We start from the raw sequence: 23,487 nt of genomic DNA on the forward strand, positions 1-23,487 counted from the left end.
GACTATCCATTTTCACAATTGTAACATCACCTGATTCGCTCTCTGCCTTTCACGACTTGCTAATGAAGCCATCATCCACATCTTTGCTACCTCTAGATGTGACCTTGCCAATGCACTCTTGATGGTCTCCCTTTTTCTACTCTGTGAATCTGAGGCTATCCAAACTCTGATGCCCAAATCCTAACTTGCATTTCTGGTAAATTAATGCAGATTTGCAAATTTTTAAATTCTCATTCCTGTTTTGAAAATTTTCCAGCTTTTTCCATCCATTACACCTAAACTCCCAATGCCTCAAGCCTCCTTGATATGTGCAGTCCCCCAATTCTGGCTTCTTAAGCACCTCACTTTAAAAGTCCCACTACTGGAAGTATTGCTTTGAGCCGGCAAAGTTCTGAGTTATGGAATTCCCTTTCTAAACCTCTCCACATCACTACCACTCTTCCCTCCTTTGTCGCTAGATCTCAGTTTTTTTTATTTGCTCATGTTCATGTGAAGTACTTGGGACATTTTTTCCAGCAGTAAAAGTGCTTTCTGAATGGAAGTTTTTGCTGTTAAAAAGCTAATCTCCTTTAGCATGGATACCATCTCCTACAATATTCACACCATCCGACCCTTCCCGAAATACTCCCCTTTAATGTTACATGCTGAACCCTTGAGTTAATGGTTCCCAAGACGCCATGCTGACCTTTAAGATACTGTCTCTTTTAACAGTATTACACATACTAGCAAGTAAAGACTCCTTTAGCACAGTCACACTGACCCCTAAATAATATTTCTTTAACACTAATGCTGACTCTATGGATAACATTTGCTTTAAAACTCACCAGTGCTTTAAGATACCACCTAGCCATTCCACTGAGTCCAAGAGCTGTTTGTATGCAGCTTATAATATCAGGAAGACTAGTCAAAAACTATCTGAGTGAAAAGCCAATGAGGATGATTAACTGTGTGGCTTATCCCACACTGTTAATGATCCTCATACTCATCCAAAACCCAGAAGGACCCAGCATCAATGATCATAAGCCCCATTTATAAGTCTACCTACTGGAGCTTCATGGCCCAGGAAATACTATTTGTCTCACTGCAAAATATTTTCAAGAGGATAATCTAGTAGTGGATTCCTATATAGAAAAATTCAAATTGCTAGAAAGCATAGCAACAATTAATATTTAAAAAGTACCATTAACACAGTAACGAATGTCAGTGTGTTTCAACAGGAGCATTCCAATAAAAACTACCACCAGGCCAGGAAAGAACTTGAGACATGACCAAAAGCATGGTCGATAGCTTAACATTTCTCATAGCAAAACTGTTAGAAGTTATTATTAATAACATTGTGTGGGGGGGGGGGCACTAAAAAAGTTCAAGGTAATAAGGCAAAATTAACGATTTTGGGAAGGGGAAAACCATATTTGACTAATTTTTTGGAGTGCTTTGAAGAAAGAGCATATGTTGTAGGTACAAGGGAAACCAATGAATGTACCAAGATTTCAAGAAGGCATTCAGTAAGGCGCCATATCAAACGTTAATGCAGAAAATAAAAGCTCATGGTGTGGGAGGTAACATATTGGCATGAATAGAAGACTGGTTGGTTAACAGGAAACAGTAGGCATAAATGAGTCGATGAGTGGTGTGCCATAGAGATTGGTGATGGGGCTTCAATTTTTTTTTACACACAGTTTAGAACATACAGTGCAGCACAGGAACAGGCTCCTTGGCCCATGAGCTAATTAAGCTAATGATGCCTAATTACACAAATTCCCTTTTGCCTGGACATGGTCTATATCCCTTCATTTTCTGTCCATTCATGTGCCTATCTAAGAGCCTCTTAAACACCTCTATCGTATCTGCCTTCACCACCAGCCCAGGCAGTGCATTCCAGGCATCCACCACTCTGTGTAAAAAAAAACTCCCTTTTGAACATTTTCCCTCTTAGCCTAAATGCATGCCCTCTATTATTAGACATTTCAACCATAGGAAAAGGTTCTGGCTGTCTATATCTATGACCCTAAATTTTATAAACTTCTATCGTCTCCCCTCAACCTCTGCTGATCCAGAGAATGCAACCCTAGTTTGTTCAACGTCTCCTTATAGCACATGCCCTCTAATCCAGGCATAATCCTGGTAAACCTCTTCTGCACCCTCTCCAAAGCCTCCACATCCTTCCTATAATGCGGTGACCAGAAATGAATGTAATACTTCAGATGCGGCCTAACCAGAGTTTTATAAAGCTGCAACATAATTTCGACTCTTGAACTCAATGCCTCAACTAATAAAGGAAAGATGCCATACACATTCTTTACCACCCTATCAACTTGTGCAGCCACTCTCAGGAAGGTATGGACTTGGACCCCAAGATCCCTCTGTACATCAATATTGTTAAGGGTCCTGCCATTAACTGTGTACTTTCCCTTTACATTTTATCTCCCAAAGTTCAACACCTCACACTTGCATGGATTAAACTCCATCTGCCATTTCTCTGCCCATATCTGCAACTGATCTATATCCCACTGTATCCTTGAGCAATCTTCAAGATTATCCACAATGCCACCAATCTTTGTGTCATTTGCAAACCTACTAACCTACCCATCCACGTTTTTATCAAAGTCATTTACATATAATCACAAACAGCAGAGGTCCCAGTACCGATACCTGTGGAATATCTCTAGTCATGGACGTCCAGCCAGAATAGGACCAATTGACCACTATTCTCTGTCTTCTATGGGCAAGCCAATTCTGAATCCAAACTGCCAAGTCAATGTGGATGCTGTGCAATTTCTATAAATTACTTAGATTAGGGGATCAAAGATATGGTTGCTAAATTTGCTGATGACACAAAGATGGGTCAAAAAGTAAGTTATAAAAGAACAACAGGAAACAAAGGGATATAAATAGGTTAAGTGAGCAGGTAAAGATCTAGCAATGGTATATAATGTGGTAAAATGTAAAACTGTCCATTTTGGCATGATAAAAAATGCATATTATCCAAACTTGGGTGGTGAGAGATCTGGAGACACAAGAGAATGCAGATGTTGTAATCAGGAGAAAAAAAAACTGCTGGAGGAACTCAGCGGGTCAAGCAGCATCTATGGAGGCAGAGGGATGCTCGACGTTTTGGGTTGAGACCCAACATCAGGACTTACTAATGTAAAATTTGCAGAAGGCTAGTATACAGGTACAACAAGGAAAAGAAAGTAGGGAAAGCAAACAGAATGTTATAGAGTCACAGAGTAGAGTCGTAGGGTAATACAGGCCTTTCAGCCCAACTCATCCATGCCAACCAAGATGCTCACCTAAGCTAGTCCCATTTGCCTGCATTTGGTCAATTTTCCTCTAAACTGTTGCTATCCATGTACCTGTCTAAATATCTTTTGAATGTTGTCATTGTACCTGCCTCAACCATTTCCTCTGGCAGCTCATTTCATATATGCAGCATCCTCTCATGAAGAAATTGCCCCTCAGGTCCTTTTTAAATCTTTCCCTTCTCACCTTAAACCTACGCTCTCCAGTTTTTGATTCCCTCTCCCTGGGAAAAAGACAGTGTGCAATCACCTTGTTTATGCCCCCCATGATTTCATACCCCTCTATAAAAGGTCACCCCTCAGTCTCATATGCTCCAAGGAATAAATCTTTCCTATAACAGGGTAACTAAAACTGTACACAATACTGCAGTTACAGCCTCGCCAACTGCAGCATAACATCCCAACTCCTATACTCAATGTCCTGACTGATGAAGACCAACATACCAAATACCTTCTTCACCACCACTTTCAGGGAACCATGTACTTGTACTCTTAGGTCCCTCTGTTCTACAACACCTCCCAGGGCCCTACAATTCACTGTGAAAGTCCTACCCTCGTTCGACTTCCCAAAATGCAACACCTCGCACTTACCTAGACTGAATGCCATTTGCCATTCCTCAGCCCACTTATCTAGCTGATCAAGATCTCCTTGTAATTTTTGATAAACTTCTTCACTGTCTACAATACCAACTACTTTAGTGTCACTTTTGACTGCAAGAGAAATTGAATACAAAAACAGAGAGGTCATGCTTCACTTACGTAGGGCATTGCTAAGACCACATCTGGAATGCTATGTAGAGTATTGGTCTCCTTATTTAAGGAAGGATATAAAAGCATTTGAAGCAGTTCAGAGAACCAATACCTAGAATGACACGTTGTCTCACATGGAAAAGGTTGGACAGGCTAGGCTTGTATCTACTGGAGTTTAGAACAGTGAGAAGTAACTCGATTGAAACATACAAGATCCTGAGGGGTCTTGACATGGAGAGGATGTTTCCTTTTGTGGGAGAATCTAAAATGAGGAGTTCACTGTTTAAAAATTTTCCTCACCTCTGTAATGTGGACCCTTTATTTTTTCCTCTTTCAGAGTGGTGAGTGTCCTTGGACCTCTTCCTCCAAGTGCAAAGACCAAAGTCTTTGAATATTTTAAAGCAGAGGTAGACAGATCTTTGATGACCAAAGGGATAAAAGGTTATCACGGGTAGATGGGAGGTTAGTCAGATCAGCCATGATCTTATTAAATGGTAGTGGAGGCTCGATGGCTGATACCTGCTTCTCGATAAGTTTGTTCCTATATATGTTTGTCGGAGGTAGCTTGAAGCAGCATCTTAAAAAGAGGAGAGAAGTAGAGAGGCAGAGGATTAGGTGACAAAATTATTCCAGCATTTAGGGCATGGATCGCAGAAACAGAGGATATGCGCGAGGCCAATGTTGCAGAAACGGAAGATTTCTCAGGGAGTTACAGAAAGTGATATAAATAGTAAGATACTACAGCCAGGAAGGATTTGAACAAAAGATTAGAGTTTAAACAACTGACAAAACATTTGCAGGTGTACTTTTTACACTGAATTGGAAACTGATACCATTAGACATTTCAGAAAAATATTCCAATTCAGCTTGAATTTCCTGGTTCATCAAGAATAGACAGGACTTGTTTAGAGGAGGCAGTGAAGGCACACCTCAGCATCGCACATCACACTCTGATAGCAGAAGCACAAGTCTAGATGCTGAAAATAGAAAGAGCATTCATCAGGAAACCTCAAACAGAATTCAGCAAAGAGTCAACAAATTACACCGAAGCTCAGTGACCACAAAAACACCTAAATTACCAACTCTCAATCTGCATCAACATTCCTGAAATATCTACTCCTCCTTCTGCATCAGGCTATAGAAGCACTTGGAATTGAAATGGGCACCAAACCAGAAATACAAAAGAAGAGTTATATGAGGAGACAAAGGCAGGGGCAATATTTAAGTTGCAGTACTGAAAACCTCCCAGGTTGTCGCTTCCTTTCCACCACTAATCAGTTTTCTCGAGAAGAATTCAAACCTATTTAAAGAATTTAAGCTGAAGAATCTGGGACATTAGAGCAGCTAGTAGAGTGGCTGTCTTACAGCTCCAGTGACTTGGGTTCAATCCTGACCTCTGGTGCTGTCTGCGTGGAGTTTGCATATTCTCCCTGTAACTACGTGGGTCTCCTCTGGATGCTCCTGTTTCCGCCCCCCAGGCTAAAGATGTGCCGGTCGATGGGTTAACTGTTCATTGTAAATTGGGTCGAGACTTAGATGAGTGCAGCGGCAGTGGTAGAATCTGGAGGGAGTTGATGGGAGTGTAGTGAGAATAAAATGGGATCAGTCTAGGATTAGTGTAAATGGGTGCTTGATAGTCAGCGAAGACTTGGTGGACAAAAGGGCATGTTTTCATGCTGTATGACATATTAATGTGGTATTTTCTCCATTTCCTTTATACAGCTGGTGGGAGGTTAGGTGTTCTAAGAATATACAACTAGATGCCATTACATAGGACTTTTCAGGCCACATTCACCGACTATGACAAAGAGACCAACAGATTCAAAACAAAAAAAACCCAAGGTACACTAGAGTCAAAGTTAAACAGCATGGAAAACAGGTCCTTTGGCCCAACCTGTCCATGCTAACCAAAATGTCTACCTGAGCTAGTAGCATTTGCTTGTGTTTGGCCCATATCCCTCTAAACCTTTTCTATCCATGTACCTATCTAAGTATCTTTTAAATGTAATTGTATCCGCCTCTACCTCTGGCAGCTCATTCTATATACCCACCACCTTCTTTGCGAAAAAGTTTCCCCTCAGGTTCTTTTTATATTTTTCCTCTCAGTTTAAATCTATGTCCTCCAGTTTTAGACTCCTCTACATGGAGGAAAAGACTGCTACCACCCAACTTATCTACTTCCCTCATGATTTTACAAACCTCTATAAGGTCACCCCTCAGTCTCCTATGCTCAAGAAAAAAAAGGCCAGCCTATCCAGTTTCTCCTTACAACTCAAGCTCTCCAGTTCTGGTAAAATTCTTGTGAATCTTTTCTGCACCCTTTCCAGCTTATTGACATCCTTCCTTTAGCTGGGCAATCAGAACTGCACACAATACTCCAAGCGTGATCTCACTAACGACATCTACAGTTGCAACAAGATGTCCCAATCCCTGTACTCAATGCCCTGACCAATGAAGGCAAGTATACCAAATGCCTTCTTCACCCATCTACCTGTGCCATCACTTTTAGGAAGCTTTGTACTCATACCCCTAGATCTCTCTCTTCTACGACACTCTCCAGGGCCCTGCCATTTACTGTGCAAGTCCTGCCCTTGTTTAACTTACCAAAATGCAACACCTTGCACTGGTGAGAGTTAAATTCCATCTGACATTCCTTGGCTCACTTCCCCAGTTCATCTTAACTCCTGTTGCAAATAAATAAATTTCTTCACTGTCCACTACACCACCAATTTTGGTGTCAACCACGTTAACAACATTGTCAACTCATTTGCTAATACAGGTGATGAACAACAATGGACCCTGTGACATACCACTGGTCACAGGTCTCCAATCTGAATAACAACTCTCCACTCCCACCCTGTCTCCTTCCACCAACCCAATTTTGTATCCAATTGTCTAGCTCACCCTGGATCCCATGTGATCTAACGTTCCGGACTAGCTTACCGCACGGGATCTTGTCAAAGGCCTTGCTAAAGTCCATGTAGACAACGTCCACCACCCTGCCCTCATCAACCTTCTATGTTACCTCCACATAAAACTCAATCACATTTGAGAGGCACAAGTTCCCAAGCACAAAGCCATGCTGAATATCCCTTATCAGTCCCTGCTTTTCCAAATGCTGGTAGATCCTGTCCCTCAGAATCCCCTCCAGTACCTTTCTCACCACTGATGTTAAGCTCACCAGCCTGTAGCTTTCCTTGCTGTCACTCTTAAATAAAGGTACAATGTTAGCCATACTCCAGTCTTCTGGTACCTCACCAATGGTTAAAGATGATACAGATATCTCTGCCTGTGCCCCTGCAATTTCTTCCCTTGGCTCGCTCCCCTAGTTCATCTGCATCCTGGTGCAATCTTAGATAGCCTTCTTCACTGTCCACTACACCACTAGTTTTGACGTTAACCATGTTAACAACATTGTCAACCAAATCGTTAATATAGATGACTATTATTCTTTCAGCTATCCGCAATCTCCTTACATATTTGCTTCTCTAATTCCCACTGACATATTGGGGGGCCTATTAATACAATCCCATCGAAGTGATCACCCCTTCTTATTTTTAAGTTCCACCCATAGAGCCTCACTGGACGCTCTTCCAGGAATATCCTCTCTAAATATCGTTATGATGTTCTCCCTAATCAAAAATGCAATTCCCCATCTCTCTTACCTCCACCTCTCTCTGGCCTGTAGCATCTATACCCTGGAACACTGAGCTGCTAATTCTGCCCCTCCGTCACCATTTGTATCAGATTACAGCTATCCATCTCAAAACAGTGCCAGCATTGGCCATAGTCAGAACAAAGAGATACAACCACAACTCGCATTTATGCAATCCCCTTTACAAAGTAAAATATCCCAAGGTGCACCACCGAAGTTCCATCAAACAAAAAGTGACAGAGGCACACAAGGAGAACTTTGGACAGATGAATACAAGGTTAGTCAAAGAGATAAGTTCTAGGAATCTCAAAGGAGGAGAGATAAGCAGGGGGGTGGAATAGTTAGGGAGGACATTTCAGAGTTAGGGCTTTGACAGTTAAAGGCATAGCTGCCAGTGGTGGGCAAAGGAAATTAGAGATGTTTGGGAGGACAGAATTGTAGAGATCTTAGTTAGCTGTAGAAATGGAGGAAGTACAGATTCACGTAACTGAAGCACATCATACAGCGTCTTCATCCACATAGTTTAGTTCCCTGGATATCAATATTAGTCTTAATCATCTGACAATCAAGGTAGACATATTCTACATTCAATTTCTCATTCAGGAAGGAACAGTAAGGTTAACAATATAAACAGCTCTATGAATTGCACCCACAATTCAAGCAATGGGATATCAATATCCAGTTATGACTGCTAACCAGACTCATTTTTTGTTTGAGATAGAATAGTGGAAGGAATAAGACCCAACAACAAAAAAAAATGACCACCATTCACTGGCGAATACCAGAAGGAAGGAAATAGACATTTCTCATTAGGGACGGACATCATACGTTACAAAGACTGCTGTTAAAGTAGGTAAGGAAAACATATCCAGACATTTTCACTGGAAGCTTTGGAGATGTACCAATATGTTACCATATTTTAAATGCAATAATAAAAATGTCAAACATTATCCAGATTCTTTTTCCTGGATTTATACAGCAACTCACAATAATGTGAAAGGGCTTTACATAATGCTTTGCTCTGAAAAGTAGCGATCTTATTAAGGGAAATTAGTATAAACTAGCACACAGCAGGAAAGCAATGAACAATTTTTGCTGGTGCTGGATCATCTTAGGAAGAAAATTAAATAATTGAATACAAGTCCCCAGTTACATCTCCTCTGTTCAAACTATCATCCAATCATACACAGTTCAGGTGTTAGATATATAATTTACTAACAGCCATTGAACTGGCTTCACAGCTATGTATTGAATAGTGAAATATGTGCACTACTGTAGTATGACTGGGCAAAGTAAACACCAACAGCATTATGCCACCATTATAGTTTGAAGCAAGCTTCATCCTACAGTGGTCAGACAGGTTTTTTAATATGTTGATTAAAAATTACTGCTGTCCCATCAGAAATGTACCAACAATAAAAGAACTGGATTGTACATCGGTCTCCTCTCCAATGCCCTTTGTTTTTATTTCTGCGAGTTGTTTCATTTCTAATAAGTGGGAACAGAAAAGAAAATGAAATGAAAAGGAAAGAGGAAAAGAAAGGAACAGGAATAGAAAAGGAGGAAAGCGAAAGAAAGATTTATATGTTAGTAGCACTTTTCCTGACATCAATGCTCTTGAGCTTTTTAGACCAAGAGAGGTACTTCTATGGTTGCACTGGATATACGGCGGTTAATTTGAACAAAGTGAGGAAACAAACAGCAATTAGACGTTGACCAGACCAGGTGTGCTTTTGGCAAAAGAAAAAAAAATCGGGTGACATTTTACACACATACTACTCACTGCATGAAATAGTTTTGATGCAATCTCAGAGATTTAGAGGTAGTCATTAAGAAGCAAACATTTGCTTGATTAGAAGTATTCCAGAAAGTTGGCAGAGGGATCGTTATCTTCCTCTGCTACATACTTTGATATAAAACTTTCCTTTAAACTCTGCATTACTTTCTGTTTTAATCACTCTGAGGCAATGCTCCAAAGACAGCTGTCCAAAAAAATTCTCACCAACCTCTAATGCTTGAATGATGTCAACATCAGACATAAAATCAAGCTCTAACCTTGCACAAATGTTTTATCTCAGGTTGATCAGTGGCAGTCTGACCGTATTCCTCAAGGACAATAATAATCTACTATGATCATCATAGTTAATACAAGAATGGGGTTGTCCTAATTGACTTGCAATTTGGCATTTCAAAATGAACTGCATGCAAACACAGGAAGAAGTCTGTGCTGGCAAATATCCAGCAAGACTTTAAACCAGAAAGTAACCTACACAGCGTAAGAGGAGAGATGTGAGGAAAGAAAATTAGAGAGGAAAAATGTGCTACCACTCTACCACTATTTTCCTTCTTGATTAGAATACTTCATTGCTCACCTGGTTGACTCCCCATCCATCAGAAACCCCAAATGGTGTAAAACTCTACAGCCTTAAGTGTCATGGTCCTGTCCACGCAGCACACCTGCTCTGGGTACCTTGAATTGTTTCCTGGTCTCATAGCTCCTCCATTTTCCCAAGTGAAAATCACAAGCCCAGCTCTGTAATCCTCTCCAGCCTAACCAATTCCCCTGGCAGAGATTTCAGTGCCCTTCTGCATCCCTGATAATCATCAATCCACCACTGGTGGTTGTACCTTGAACTGTACAGGGCCTATAGTCAGTAATTTCCTACATAAACATCTTTCTCTTGCTACCTCTCTCCTCCCTTAAGAAAAACAGCTCAGGTTCCCTTTCAGAGACTCAGAAGTGACAAACAGGAGTACTTTTCACCCCAACCTCTACTGGCTGCCACTCAACATCATGGCTCATACACAAAGGGCATTCTTTAAGTTTAAAGGACCACAACATAGGGGAAAAGTTGACACCAAAAGGGAGCAGAGGAGGAAAAAGGAAAACAAAAGTTGAAGGTAGAAAAGCACCCGAAGGAGTTCTTTAGTTACAACTGTGTGGATTGTATAGCACAGAAACAGGTCATTCAGGCCTATTGCCAGTGTTCATACTCCAGACAAGCCTTCATCTTTTCCATCATTTAAAGTTTACTGTTGTCTGTCCCATCTACCCCCTCATAATTTTGTACATCTTCATCAGCCCCCCTCCCCACTCCAAGGAGAACAAATCCAACCTATCCAGTCTCTTCTCATAACTGAGACACCCTATCCTAGGAAACATCCTGGCAAATCTCCTTTGCACCCTCTTCAGATCACTTTCTTTCTTCACTGTTGTGAGCAAAACTGCACAGGATATTCCAGATCTTGCCTCACCAATGTTTTATAAAACTTACCTGCTCTTGTATTCTAATGAAGATGAACATCCCATGCATCTTCTTTACCCCCCTTTCTACCTGTTGCTGCCACCTTCAGGGATCTCTGGACTTGTACACCAAGGTCCTTCTCTTCCTTAATACAGGGCTCCCCGGGTTACAAATGATTTGACCTATGGAAATCAGACTTTACGCAAATTCCCCCATACATTTTTGAAGTATATTTTATGATAGTAATAATAATGATAAAATGTTTTGCGTTAATCATTAATGACTGGATACAGTACATGTTCCAGGAGCTTAATTATGGGTAGTGTTAGGGTGAATATTTGATGAAATAAAAGAATTATAGTAAGTGCACGTAGTGCGATATGTATGGGTATCTACAGAAAATGGAGAAATCAGCTTACAGCAACACACACAAAATGCTGGAGGAACTCAGCATGTCAGGCAGCTTCTATGGAGAGAAATAAACAGTCGATGATTGGGTCGAGACCCTTCATCAGGACTGGAAAGGAAGAGGGCAGAGGCCAGAATAAGAGGGTTAGAGGAGTGGGAGGAGTACATGCAGGCAGGTAATAGGTGAATCCAGGTGAGGGGGGAAGGTAGGTGGGTGGGGGAGCGGGGAGAAGAAAGGAGCTGAGAGGTGATAAGTAGAAGAGGCAAAGGACTGAAGAAGAAGGAATCCAGTTGGAGAGGGCAGTGGCCCATGGAATAAAGAAAAGGAGGTGGGGAATAGATGGGCAGGTCATGGGGGTGGGGGAAGGGGAAAGAGAAGGGGTCCTCAGGAATGAGGGAAAACAAAGGAGAAGAGAAAAAAAGAGAAGGGGAGTGGAGAGGTTATCAGAAGTTAGAGAAATCAATGTTGAGGCTGTCATGTTGGAGACTACCAAGGCGAAATATGAGGTGTTGTTCCTCCAACCTATGTCTGGCCTCAACGTGGCAGTAGAGGCGGCCATGGACAGACATGTCGGTATGGGAGTGGGAGGTGGAATTGAAGTGGATGGCCACCGAGAGATCCTTGCTTTTGTGCATGACAAAGCAGTGACCCAATCTGCGTCGGGTCTCACCGATATAGAGGAGGCCGCACCGGATGCGATAAATGACCCCCTCGGATTCACAGGTTAAGCGCTGCCTCACCTGGAAGGACTGTCTAGGGCCCTGAATGGTGGTGAGGGAGGAGGTGTAGGGGCAGGTGTAGCACTTATTGCGGTTGCAGGGATAAGTGCCAGGAGTGTCATCTGTGGGGAGGGACAAGTAGACAAGGGAGTCATGGAGAGAGTGATCCCTATGGAAAGCAGAGAGAGGAAGGGAAGGGGAAGATGTGTCTAGTGGTGGGATCCCGTGGCGGAAATTGCGGAGAATGATGTGTTGGATGCAGCAGCTCGTGGGGTGGTAGGTGAGGACAAGGGGAACCCTGTCCCTGTTATGTCAGAGGGTGGGTGAGGGCGGACGTGCAGGAAGTGGAGGAGATGCAGGTGAGGGCAGCATTGATGGTGGTGGAAGGGAAACCCCAGTTACTGAAGGAGGACATCCTGAAGTGGAAAGTCTCATCATGGGAACAGATGCGGTGAAGGCGGAGGAACTGAGGCAGCGCCTAACCTGTGAATCCGAGGGGGTCATTTATTGCATCCAGTGTGGCCTCCTCTACTTCGGTGAGGCCCGACGCAGATTGGGTGACTGCTTCATTGTGCAACTTTGTTTCGTCCGCCACAAAAGTCAGGATCTCCCAGTGGCCATTCACTTCAATTCCACCTCCCACTCCCATACCAACATGTCTATCCATGGCCTCCCCTACTGCCACGTTGAGGCAAGACATAGGATGGAGGAACAACACCTCATATTTCGCCTTGGTAGTCTCCAACCTCATGGCCTCAACATTGATTTCTCTAACTTCCGGTAACCACTCCCCTCTTCTCACCCCCGCCCCCATTCTCTCCTTTTTTTTCTTTTCTCCTTTGTCTTCCCTCATTCCTGTGGCCCCCTCCCCACCTCTCTTTCCCCTTCCCCTGCCCTCATGACCTGCCTATCTATTCCCCACCTCCTTCCCTTTATTCCATAGTCCATTGACCTCTCCTACCGGATTCCTTCTTCTTCAGTTCTTTGCCTCTTCTACCTATCACCTCCCAGCTTCTTACTTCTTCCCTCCCCCCCACCTTCCCCCTCTCACCTGGACTCACCTACCTGCATGTACTCCTCCCCCTCCCCTGACCTTCTTATTCCAGCTTCTGCCCTCTTCCTTTCCAGTCCTGATCATGGGTCTCAACACAAAACATCAACTGTTTATTTCTCTCCAATAGATGCTGCCTGACCTGCTGAGTTACTCCAGCATTTTGTGTGTGTTGCTCCAGATTCCAGCATCTGCAGAATCTCGTGTCCCCCAGATCCGCTTACAAACAATTCTCAAGAACGGAACCCTTACGTAACCCAGGTTCTGCTGGACTTCCAATGGGCATCCTACCCTTATTTTACTTCCCAAAAGGTATCAGTTCATACTTATCAAGATTAAAGTCCATCTGCCAATGTTCTGCCCAGATTACCAGCTCATCAATCTCTTTCTGTAGCCTGACACTATCCACAACACCAATTTTTGTGTCGCCTGCAAACTTATTAACCATATTTCCTACATTAACATCCAAGTCAATTATGTACATAGCAAACAGTAAGTACCGATCTGTGGTATACCACTGGTAACAGGCTTCTAATCAAGAAAACTAACCCTTCTCTATCATTGTCTGTCTCCTATACCAAATCAATTTTGGATCCAATTCACCTTGGACACATGGACCAGCCTTCCACGTGGGACCTTGACATGAACTTCAGTAAGGCATTTGACAACTACCTGAGTCATACAGCCCTCACTTTGAGATATCTACAAAAAACTCAGTCAGATTAGTCAAATTCTCCCAACAAAGCATTCCTGATGATTCCTGATCAATCACTGCCTTTCTCAGTGCAGTTTGATGTTGTCCCTCAGAACTTTTCCAATAATTTCCCTACCACCTCAATGGCCTATAATTACCTGGCTTTTTCCTGCTATCCTTCTTGAATACAGCAACCACCTTTACTGTCCTACAGTGTTCTGGCAACTCACCAGTAGCCAATGAAGATTTAACAATCCGTGTCAGGGCCCCAGCTGCCTGCACCCTTACCTCCCTTACATATAGGTCTTGAGGATTTATCCACTTTTATGTCCACTAAGATATCTAATATCTTCCTTTTAATGACAACATGCTCTAGAATATCACCATCTCTGAAATCTCCATCTACAGTATCTTTCTTCTTGGTGAATGCAGAAGTATTCATTTAAGACCTCACTGACTTCCTGTGGCTCCACACACAGATTGTCCCTTAGGTTCTTAATGGTCCCACACTCTCCTTGGCTATCCTCTTACTCTTAATATACTTTAAATTGCCTTTTCACCCATCTTATACTTATGTCTACAAGTTGTGGACTCTCCCAAAAGTGCAACCACCTTAAGATTCTTCCATATTTTAAATATACCTATTAGGTCAACCATTCTGTTTTTGCTCAAGTCCGCAAATCTTTCTTCATAGTTACAACCTATCAGTCCTATATCTTTTATGGCCCTTTGTTGGTTGGCTCTACAATTTTCTATTACAATATGAAGATCAGAACTGTATAAAGTATTCATTTACATTATTCAGGCACTGCCTGTGACACACACAACAAAGATTTGCAGTTTCAGTTAAGAAGCCTTGCACATTCCTACCTAAATGTGGAAAGAGATCCCGATGCAATAGTTGCTTCTCAGCGCACAGCTTTGCTAGTCTCTTTAGCCTGTTCACACAGGCTGAGTGCTGTTTGCAGACTGGCATGGAGTTCGAAGCCTTGAGGACGACCATATTGGGCCTGGAAGAGTCCGCTGCCTTGGCAGCAGGTGTGGGCGGGACAGCAGCAGGCTGTGGTAGGGGTGGCGTCTTTGTTTGCTGAGGCGGGGAGGCGGTCCGGTGGGGCTTCCCATTTGGCGAGTGTGAGGCAGGCGTCGTAGCTACTGTACTGTGGGCCGCCGCTTGCGGCAGGCTGGGGCTCGGGGGCAGAGGGGGTTTGCATAGCAGGCCCAGTGACAGTACGGCAGGTCGCGGGGGACTGGAGAGAGGGGGAGTGCCGGGGTAGAGTGGCCGAGGAGGTGCAGGATGGGGGATAAAGTGCTCTGATTGCAGTCTGAAAATCTCGGGCTCTCGCAGCAGCCGCTGCTGCTGCTGCTGCCGGTTCTGAGCCAGTTTGGTCTGAAGCTTCCGTTTGACAGTTCCTTTCCTCAGCGCACAATCGTCGTCGTCAGGGAAAGCAAATGGGTCATCAAGCTCGCGCTCCAGGTACTGGAGGGGCAGCCGTGGCCTCTGTGGTGATCGCGTCGGTCCGTCCAAACCATTTGCTGTCTTCAGGGCCAACGAGGGCACTGCCAGGCTGACTGCCATGGCAACATCAGGGTGCAGTCTGGGGCGCACGTCTTCTAGCTGCTCATTCTTTTTCTTCCGTTCCTTTTTGGGCACCAAACCGAGGACTTGCAGGTGGCTGTTGCAGTATCTGCCGGGGAAGGATGAAAGCATTAGCACAAAGGGAACTACTGCAACTGTGTGCCAAGTACCACACCTTGTTCAGTTCAGGTCCCATATCCCTCCAAGTCTTGGAACCAGAACCAGGATGTAACCTATTATAAATATTTCAGCGTTTTATTGTTCTCATTTGAGTTCAGCAACATGCAGATTTTTGCCCCCTGCTACATTCACCTGAACTGTGAAAAGCATTTAGCAGTACAATTATAAATTGTCTCCTCCCAAACTTAAAATGTGTTCAGAGATTTGAGCTGAATGGCATGGGGTTTCAAACTCTGGATCATACAACTACATGAAATCCATGTCACTAACAGGCCATTTGGCCCAAGTGGTTCATGTTGGTTAACAGGCTCCACACAAGCCTCCTCCTACTATGTTTAACCTTAGCCCATCAACCTTCTATTCCTGATTAACAAATAAAACTGCAGATGCTGGAATCTCAAAAACCAACTGAAAATGCTGAAAGAACTCAGCCAGTCAAGCAGCATCTGTGGGGACAGAAACAATTTATTGGGTCAGGGACCCTTCTTCAGAAGTGACTGGTTAATGTTCCAGTTCCGAGGAAGAGTCCCTGACCTGAAATGTTATCCGGTTTTTCTTTCCTCAATGCTGCTTGACTGGCTGAGCTCTTCCAGAATTTTCTGTTTTTGTTTCAAATTTCTATTCCTTTTTGCCTCATTTACATACCCAAATTAATCAAAAAACAGATTAACTATATCAGGTTTATTACCTTTGTTGAAATCACTAACTGTTTTTCTCTCTCCACAGATCCTGCCTAACATGCTGAGTATTTGGACAGATGGACTCTTGACCTCGCAATCTAACTCGTTATGTCCTTGCACCTTATTGTCTGCACTTTCTATGTAACTGTAACACTTTATTCTGCATTCTGTTATTGCTTTTACCTTGAACTATCTCAATGCACTGATGTAATGAAATGATTTATACGGATGGTATGCAAAACAGGTTTTTCACTGTACCTTGGTACATGTGACAATAATAAACCAATTTACCAATTTCCCTTAAATACTTAGGGTAAATAAAGCTTACCCAATTTCTTTATTAGAATTAATGGCACCTAGTTTTGAATTCTTCTTCAGTGCAGGCACCTTACCTCCACCTGCTCTGTCTCCCTTCATAACTTCCAAACTTTATCTGGTCATTCTCAATCTTCCCTTTACTGGAGAAAAGTGTCTGAAGCTGATTTATTTGTGTGAAAGTTGCATATTATGTCATCATTGTCCACTTATTAGAATATTTTTTTCATGTAAACAACAGCAATAAAAAATAAAAACAGTTGTTCAATATTAGCACCAATCTCCTGCTGTCTGCTGAGAATTAGGACAAGAGAGACTCTAGGAGTGTTCCCATGCATTCATAGCAGTCTGCCATTCACAAAACATATGTAAGCACTGCACTACGGTGAAACGCTGCCTGCTACAAGGCTGTCATAGTATTACAAGAAAACTAAGATGATGGATTAAGGTATCATATAATCCATCATGCAAAGTGAAAGCAAAGACTTTGGAAAAATATCAATGAACCACCAGAAAGAAATATTAGCGCACACTAGTTTCTGTGTACTCATCTGATAATGTGTAGAGATCATTAAGATGGAGTGGATGGGAGAAAGGTGGAAGAGTTTCCCCAGGTAAAAACATCAGCAAACAGCATGTCAAATCTGAACTGCACAAACCAACTGTAAAATGCAGGGCTGCACTGAAAGTTAACATTTTCAGAACAATACTTGGATAACTTGAAGAATTTATACATAATGCAGGACAAAAAAGGGGACAAAACAGTGACCCCCAATGAAACACCGGAGGAAGGAATGACAGTAAAGGAGATGGATTGGCACAGACAAATAATTGATTTCAAAACTAAATTTGTGTATCAATAGGGCAAAGGATAAGTCTCGTTAGCAGTCAATGGATCAGAAATACGGCGATAAAGAGTAGGTACAAGTAAGTATTCGGTGCTCTGGTCAAAGATTACACCTAGTTCCTTTAATTAACCATGATTGTTGCCACCCAGTGATTGATAAACTGCTGCAAGCGAGTTTCAAGGTATCTTGGGGGGTGAATAACCGAGAAAGCAAGAAGCTGTCAAACATTTGAGATCAGCCTGTGGCCCTCACCACAGTATAGCATTGACAGCAAAGTTCAGAGTAGGCAATGTCTGCTTTGGGAAGGCAGTGTTTTTATTTTACAGTTAATATTAACTTCTCAAAAAATTGTAGGATTTAACATTAATTTCAACTTAAAGTATGGTGTTTGAATTCTCACATTTACTCATACCAAGTTATTATTCAAAACAAAACCCCACTGGATTTGCAAATGATTAATCGCATTCAATTAGAACCACAGACACCAGCAGAAATGTTTAGTTTTATGAAGACTAAGCTCAATTGGAAAAGATGCTTCTCAGTAACATTTTATGTAGCCCTGGCTTAGAGCAAGGGACAGTCCTTGGTCACTTTTTGTAGTAGTTGCCAGACTATGTCGGCAGCAGGTTGAGGGAGTAAACTGCTTGAACTCCTCATCTTATCTGCATCTTGAAAAGAAAGAGGTCCCTGCCCACCCTCCCGATCTCAGTGGCATTGTTACCAAAGCTCCGCCTTCAACACCATAATTTCAAACAAACATCTCCAATCTCCTAGATCTAAGACTTGGCACCCCCTCTGCAACTGGATCCTTGACTTCTTGACCAACAGACCGCAAATCAGTAAGGATAGGCAGCAACAACTCCACCACGATTATCCTCAACACTGGTGCCCCATAAGACTGTATCCTCAGCCCCCTACTCTGCTCCCTGTACACTCATAACTGTGTGGCCAGATCCTGCTCAAACTCCATTTACCTGTTTGCAGACAACACCACTGTAGTGGGCCAGATCTCAAACAACAACGGCGTACAGGAAGGAGATGGAGAGCTTAGTGGCATGGTGTCAAGACAACAACCTCTCCCTTAATGTCAGCAGAACAAAAAAGCTAGTCATTGACTTCAGGAAGTACACATCCCTGTATATATCAATGGTGCAGAGGTGGAGATGGTTGAGAGCTTCAAGTTCCTGGGTGTAAATATCACCAACTTGTCCTGGTCCAACCACATAGACACTATGGCCAAGAAAGTACACCAGCAGCTCTATTTCCTCAGAAGGCTAAGGAAATTCAGCATGTCCCCAATGATCCTCGTCTATTTTTACAGATACGCCATAGAAAACATCGTATCAGGATGCATCATGGCTTGGTATAGCAACTTCTCTGCCCAAGACAGCAAGAAATTGTAGAGTTGTGAATGCAGCAGAGTCTATTACGCAAACCAGCCTTTAACTGTTTGTCTTTGCGCAGATGCTGCCGGACCTGTTGAGTATTTCCAGCATTTTCTGTTGCTATTTATTATTGTTAAATGGCAACGTGTCTCAGAACTAATCTACTAAATGTGTCACAATGGAACAATTTCCAGCAGTATTTGCAGAGACCTGCATGGATTCTCTGCTGGGGAAAAATATTAATTGCTTGTGCAGTGGACTCTGAGCAATGCAGGTCATCACTGTCTAAGGATTAATTACTGTTCCGCAATTTGTTAGCTGATCTGGACGTTGGGGGCGGGGTAACAGTTGGGGAAGGGGAATGCAAGTAGATTTCTGAAGGCACATCAGAAGAGATCCTGAACATCTCTTGCTTCCTTGAGGAATTCTACACCAGGATTAATTATCACCCTGGGAATAGGAGGGGTGAGAAACATATGCTACATTTTTAAAAGAAATCTTTCATCATCTTCTCCAGAGATCTACTCTTGTTTGATATTTGCACAGTCTGATTGTCTTGAAACATCAACAATCCTCTCCTTGATTTCTTTTTTTTACACGGAAGCATGCCATTCATTTATTGTGGCACCATTACCAATGTTTCATTCCTAAAGCGCAGGTGATGCGAGAAGATGAGAAAAGATTGAAAAATATTACATGTTTTTTTCTAAGAGAAAACTTCGCAACTGAACTTTAAAAGAAAGTAATTTATTCTGCTCAGCTCTTTAAATAACACATTTTATTGCATTAATTCTGTAAGGTCTGAGAAGCTAGGAGTAATTTATACTTAACTCATGGGCAGTAAGTATCGGATTTAGCAGAAGGAAATGTTAAACTATATCCTATATCACTCTCCATTGAACTGAATTAACAGGAAAAGTGTATGGAATATAAAACCAGGGCTAGGTCTGATCCCATCAGTCTATCAAAGAGCAGATTGGTTACAATTCCATTGCCACCCCAAGTCCCTTGTTGCCCAATTAGGAAAAGGTGACTTGCCTTCGGTCTTCAGACTTCGGGATAGGGTTTGTACACCTCTGGCTGTTGTACTTGGCTACAAATTCACATTGCTTGAATGGAGCGGTCTTGTCCTCCAGAACGTGGCGGATGCAAAATGCGTAGCCGTTGAGCCGGCGCTGCTTGCAGAGCTTGGGGCTATAGGAGCACAATGGCTTGTTATCGACCTCTGAGAAGTGTATGTGTTTGCCTTCATACATCACGTGATTCTTCTCCTTGTGAACATTAGCTACAGAGAAAAAGGCAGAGTGTCAGATACAGAGAAGACAAATTAGAAATTAGAAGGGGAAATAACAGCTTTGACTAGTGTGGGCAGGAATGGATTGATACATTCCAACCCTCGCTCAATTTATTCTCTGGAGACACAGATTGGTGGGTATCTATCATCCGCTATGAGTACATCTTAGTGGCCTACCTTTCACTTCTCTGGATGCTGAGCACAAGCAGGCTAATCAACCAATGGGAAGGTTTAGGAAAGGGGTTGGAGAAAACATAGCATCCTCACCATGGCATAATGGGGATTGAGGAGCTTTTTCATCTGTTCCTCTTTGGTTCATGGCCAGAACTCAACTGGTAGTTCACTTGCCTCAGAGTCAGAAAATGGTAGGTTGAAGTTCCATTCCAGAGCACAAAATCAAGGCTGGCACTCCAGTGCAGTGCTGAGGAAATACAGCACTGTCTGAAGTGGCCTTTCAGTTGAGACGTTAAACCAAGGGCTTGTCTGCTTGCTAGATGGATGCAATAGATCCCATGGCTCAATTTTGAAGAGTAGCAGCAAAACTTTCTTGATTTCCCTAGCCAATACAGAGCTCTCAATCAACACCCAAAACAGTTAACCTGGTCATTTATTACTATTTGTGGACTGTTACTGTGCACGAATTGAATGCTACATCCTTGTATCAGAACTGTAATTGTACTTTGTTAGCTCCATTAGGTACTAGGATTAACTAAGTTCGTGACATGATAAAAGTGAGCCTTTTCCCTATCCCAGGCACATAGAGATGTTATGCGGAGTATCAACTATCATAGGAGATAAGCCAGGGACCTATGCTTTAGGTGGGACCAACGCTATGTTTACTAACTGTTTTTTTCCCACATTTGATTCATATCTTGATGAAGAGAAGGAGTAGTGAGGAGGTTTCTGTCTGATTATTAACAGTTTTGCAGTTTCAATACAAGACACACGAGAATGGACAAATTATACACATTGGCAACCGTACGCCTGCATCAAACATAGCCAGGTTCAGCGTTTCGTATTTAGACATAAAGTTTACTCCCCTTTACCCCAATGTTGGAACTTTGTCCCTAGCTTCTGCTGAATTTGCACCTACATGTGTTATTTTCACTACCAGCTACATACATCATTGGGTCTTGATTTTATGCTTTCAGTGTAAGTCTATAGGGTGTCCTTGGTAAATATTAATTTATACATCCACATAACATTTCAAAAATAATTCATGGTTTGCAGCCCTAGACAGGGTGTGCAAAGGCACAATATAACCATGCATATTGCATGTACAAAGGATAATATATTATGGTAATTACAAAAAGTAGCAGCACCTCAACAAGTTTTACACAAATGTTAACAGTTTTGATACAAGACAACCTTCTTCAATTTCATTGAATGTGAATCACATCAATCCAGTCCAACATTAAAAAAAGATCACTGACTAACCATTTCAGCATAGACATCAATTGCGACAGAAATCACTTTGCCCTCAGTCCAGATAAATGGGCTTCATGCATATATATTTATTTAACAAGAACCAGAAAAGAAATCAAATCATAAAACATCCCTTTTCACTGTTTTACCAACGAAGCAAGAAAAAGAGTTAAGCAACTCAAGAACATACAGTGCCATGCAAAAGTTTGGGCACCCCAAGTGATTTGAACTCTCAGATAACTTTTATCAAGGTCTCAGACCTTCATAGCTTGTTAGGGCTATGGACTGTTCATAGTCATTGTTAAGAAAGGCCAGGTGATGCAAATTTCAAAGCTTTATAAATACCCTAACTCCTCAAACCTTGTCCCAACAATCAGCAGCCATGGGCTCCTTTAAGCAGCTGCCTAGCACTCTGAAAATTAAAATAAATGATGCCCACAAAGCAGGAGAAAGCTACAAGAAGATAGCAAAGCGTTTTCAGGTAGTCGTTTCCTCAGTTTGTAATATAATTAAGGAATGGCAGTTAACGGGAACGGTGGAGGTCAAGTTGAGGTCTGGAAGACCAAGCAAGCTTTCCCAGAGAACTGCTCGTAGAATTGCTAGAAAGGCAAATCAAAACCCCCGTTTGACTACAAAAGACCTTTAGGAAGATTTAGAAGACTCTGGAGTGGTAGTGCACTGTTCTACTGTGCAGCGACACCTGCATAAATATGACCTTCATGGAAGAGTCATCAGAAGAAAACCTTTCCTGCATCCTCACCACAAAATTCAGCGTCAGAAGTTTGCAAAGGAACATCTAAACGAGCCTGATGCATTTTGGAAACAAGTCCTGTGGACTGATGAAGTTAAAATAGAACTTTTTGCCCGCAATGAGCAAAGGTATGTTTGGAGAAAAAAGGGTGCAGAATTTCATGAAAAGAACACCTCTCCAACTGTTAAGCATGGGGGTGGATCGATCATGCTTTGGGCTTGTGTTGCAGCCAGTGGCACAGAGAACATTTCACTGGTAGAGGGAAGAACGATTTTAATTAAATACCAGCAAATTCTGGAAGCAAACATCACACCATCTGTAAAAAAGCTGAAGGTGAAAAGAGGATGGCTTCTACAACAGGATAACAATCCTAAACACACCTCAAAATCCACAATGGACTACCTCGAGAGGCATAAGCTGAAGGTTTTGCCATGGGCCTCACAGTCCCCCGAACTAAACATCATTGAAAATCTGTGGATAGATCTCAAAAGAGCAGTGCATGCAAGATGACCCAAGAATCTCACAGAACTAGAAGCCTTTTGCAAGGAAGAATGGGTGAAAATCCCCCAAACAAGAATTGAAAGACTCTTAACTGGCTACAGAAAGCATTTACAAGCTGTGATACTTGCCAAAGGGGGTGTTACCAAGTACTGACCATGCAGAGTGCCCAAACTTTTGCTTCGGGCCCTTTTCCTTTTTTGTTATTTTGAAACTGTAAAAGATGGAAGTAAAAAAGTAATCTTGTTTAAAATATTAGAGAAATGTGTCATCTTTAACTTTATGCCTTTTGGAAATCAGGTCATCTTTTACTCGCTTAGCTATTCACAGCAACAGAAATTTTGACCAGGGGTGCCCAAACTTTTGCATGCCACTGTAAAAGCAAAAATACAGCATTCTGTCCCTCACGCCTACACCACCATTTAATAAGACCACAGCTGATCTTTTTTCTCTGTGCCAGTTTCCTGCACTAACCCCATATCCCCTGATTCTCTTAATACTTGAAGATCTCCATCTTGAACATATTCTGTGACTGAGCCTTCACAGCCTTGTCCTCCTGGATTGAGGCGTCTGCTAATTCACTACCATCTGGGTGGCAACATTTCTTCTCAACTCAGACCCTTCATTTTGAGACTGTGACCCCCCAGTTATAAGACAGAAAAACATCATCACTGTTTCTGCCCTGTCATGCCCTGTAGGGGTTTTGTACA

At 42.4% G+C, this 23,487-nt stretch overlaps 1 protein-coding gene across 2 annotated transcripts in view; it reads right to left on the bottom strand.

Moving 5' to 3' along the window:
* Window positions 1-23,487, bottom strand: part of LOC127570775 (INO80 complex subunit D-like) — a 105,620-nt gene that overhangs the window by 49,623 nt on the left and 32,510 nt on the right. For both annotated transcript variants that reach the window (XM_052016607.1, XM_052016598.1), the window contains exons 2-3: window positions 19,848-20,094; window positions 14,696-15,510 (exon numbers count right to left, since the gene is read on the bottom strand). In XM_052016607.1, the coding sequence (XP_051872567.1) occupies window positions 14,696-15,510; window positions 19,848-20,065 (1,033 nt within the window). In that variant the 5' untranslated portion in view covers window positions 20,066-20,094. The remainder of the gene's footprint in view (window positions 1-14,695; window positions 15,511-19,847; window positions 20,095-23,487) is intronic.

The sequence above is a fragment of the Pristis pectinata genome, chromosome 1, assembly GCF_009764475.1.
Source record: "Pristis pectinata isolate sPriPec2 chromosome 1, sPriPec2.1.pri, whole genome shotgun sequence".
In the NCBI taxonomy this organism is placed as follows: Eukaryota; Metazoa; Chordata; class Chondrichthyes; order Rhinopristiformes; family Pristidae; genus Pristis; species Pristis pectinata.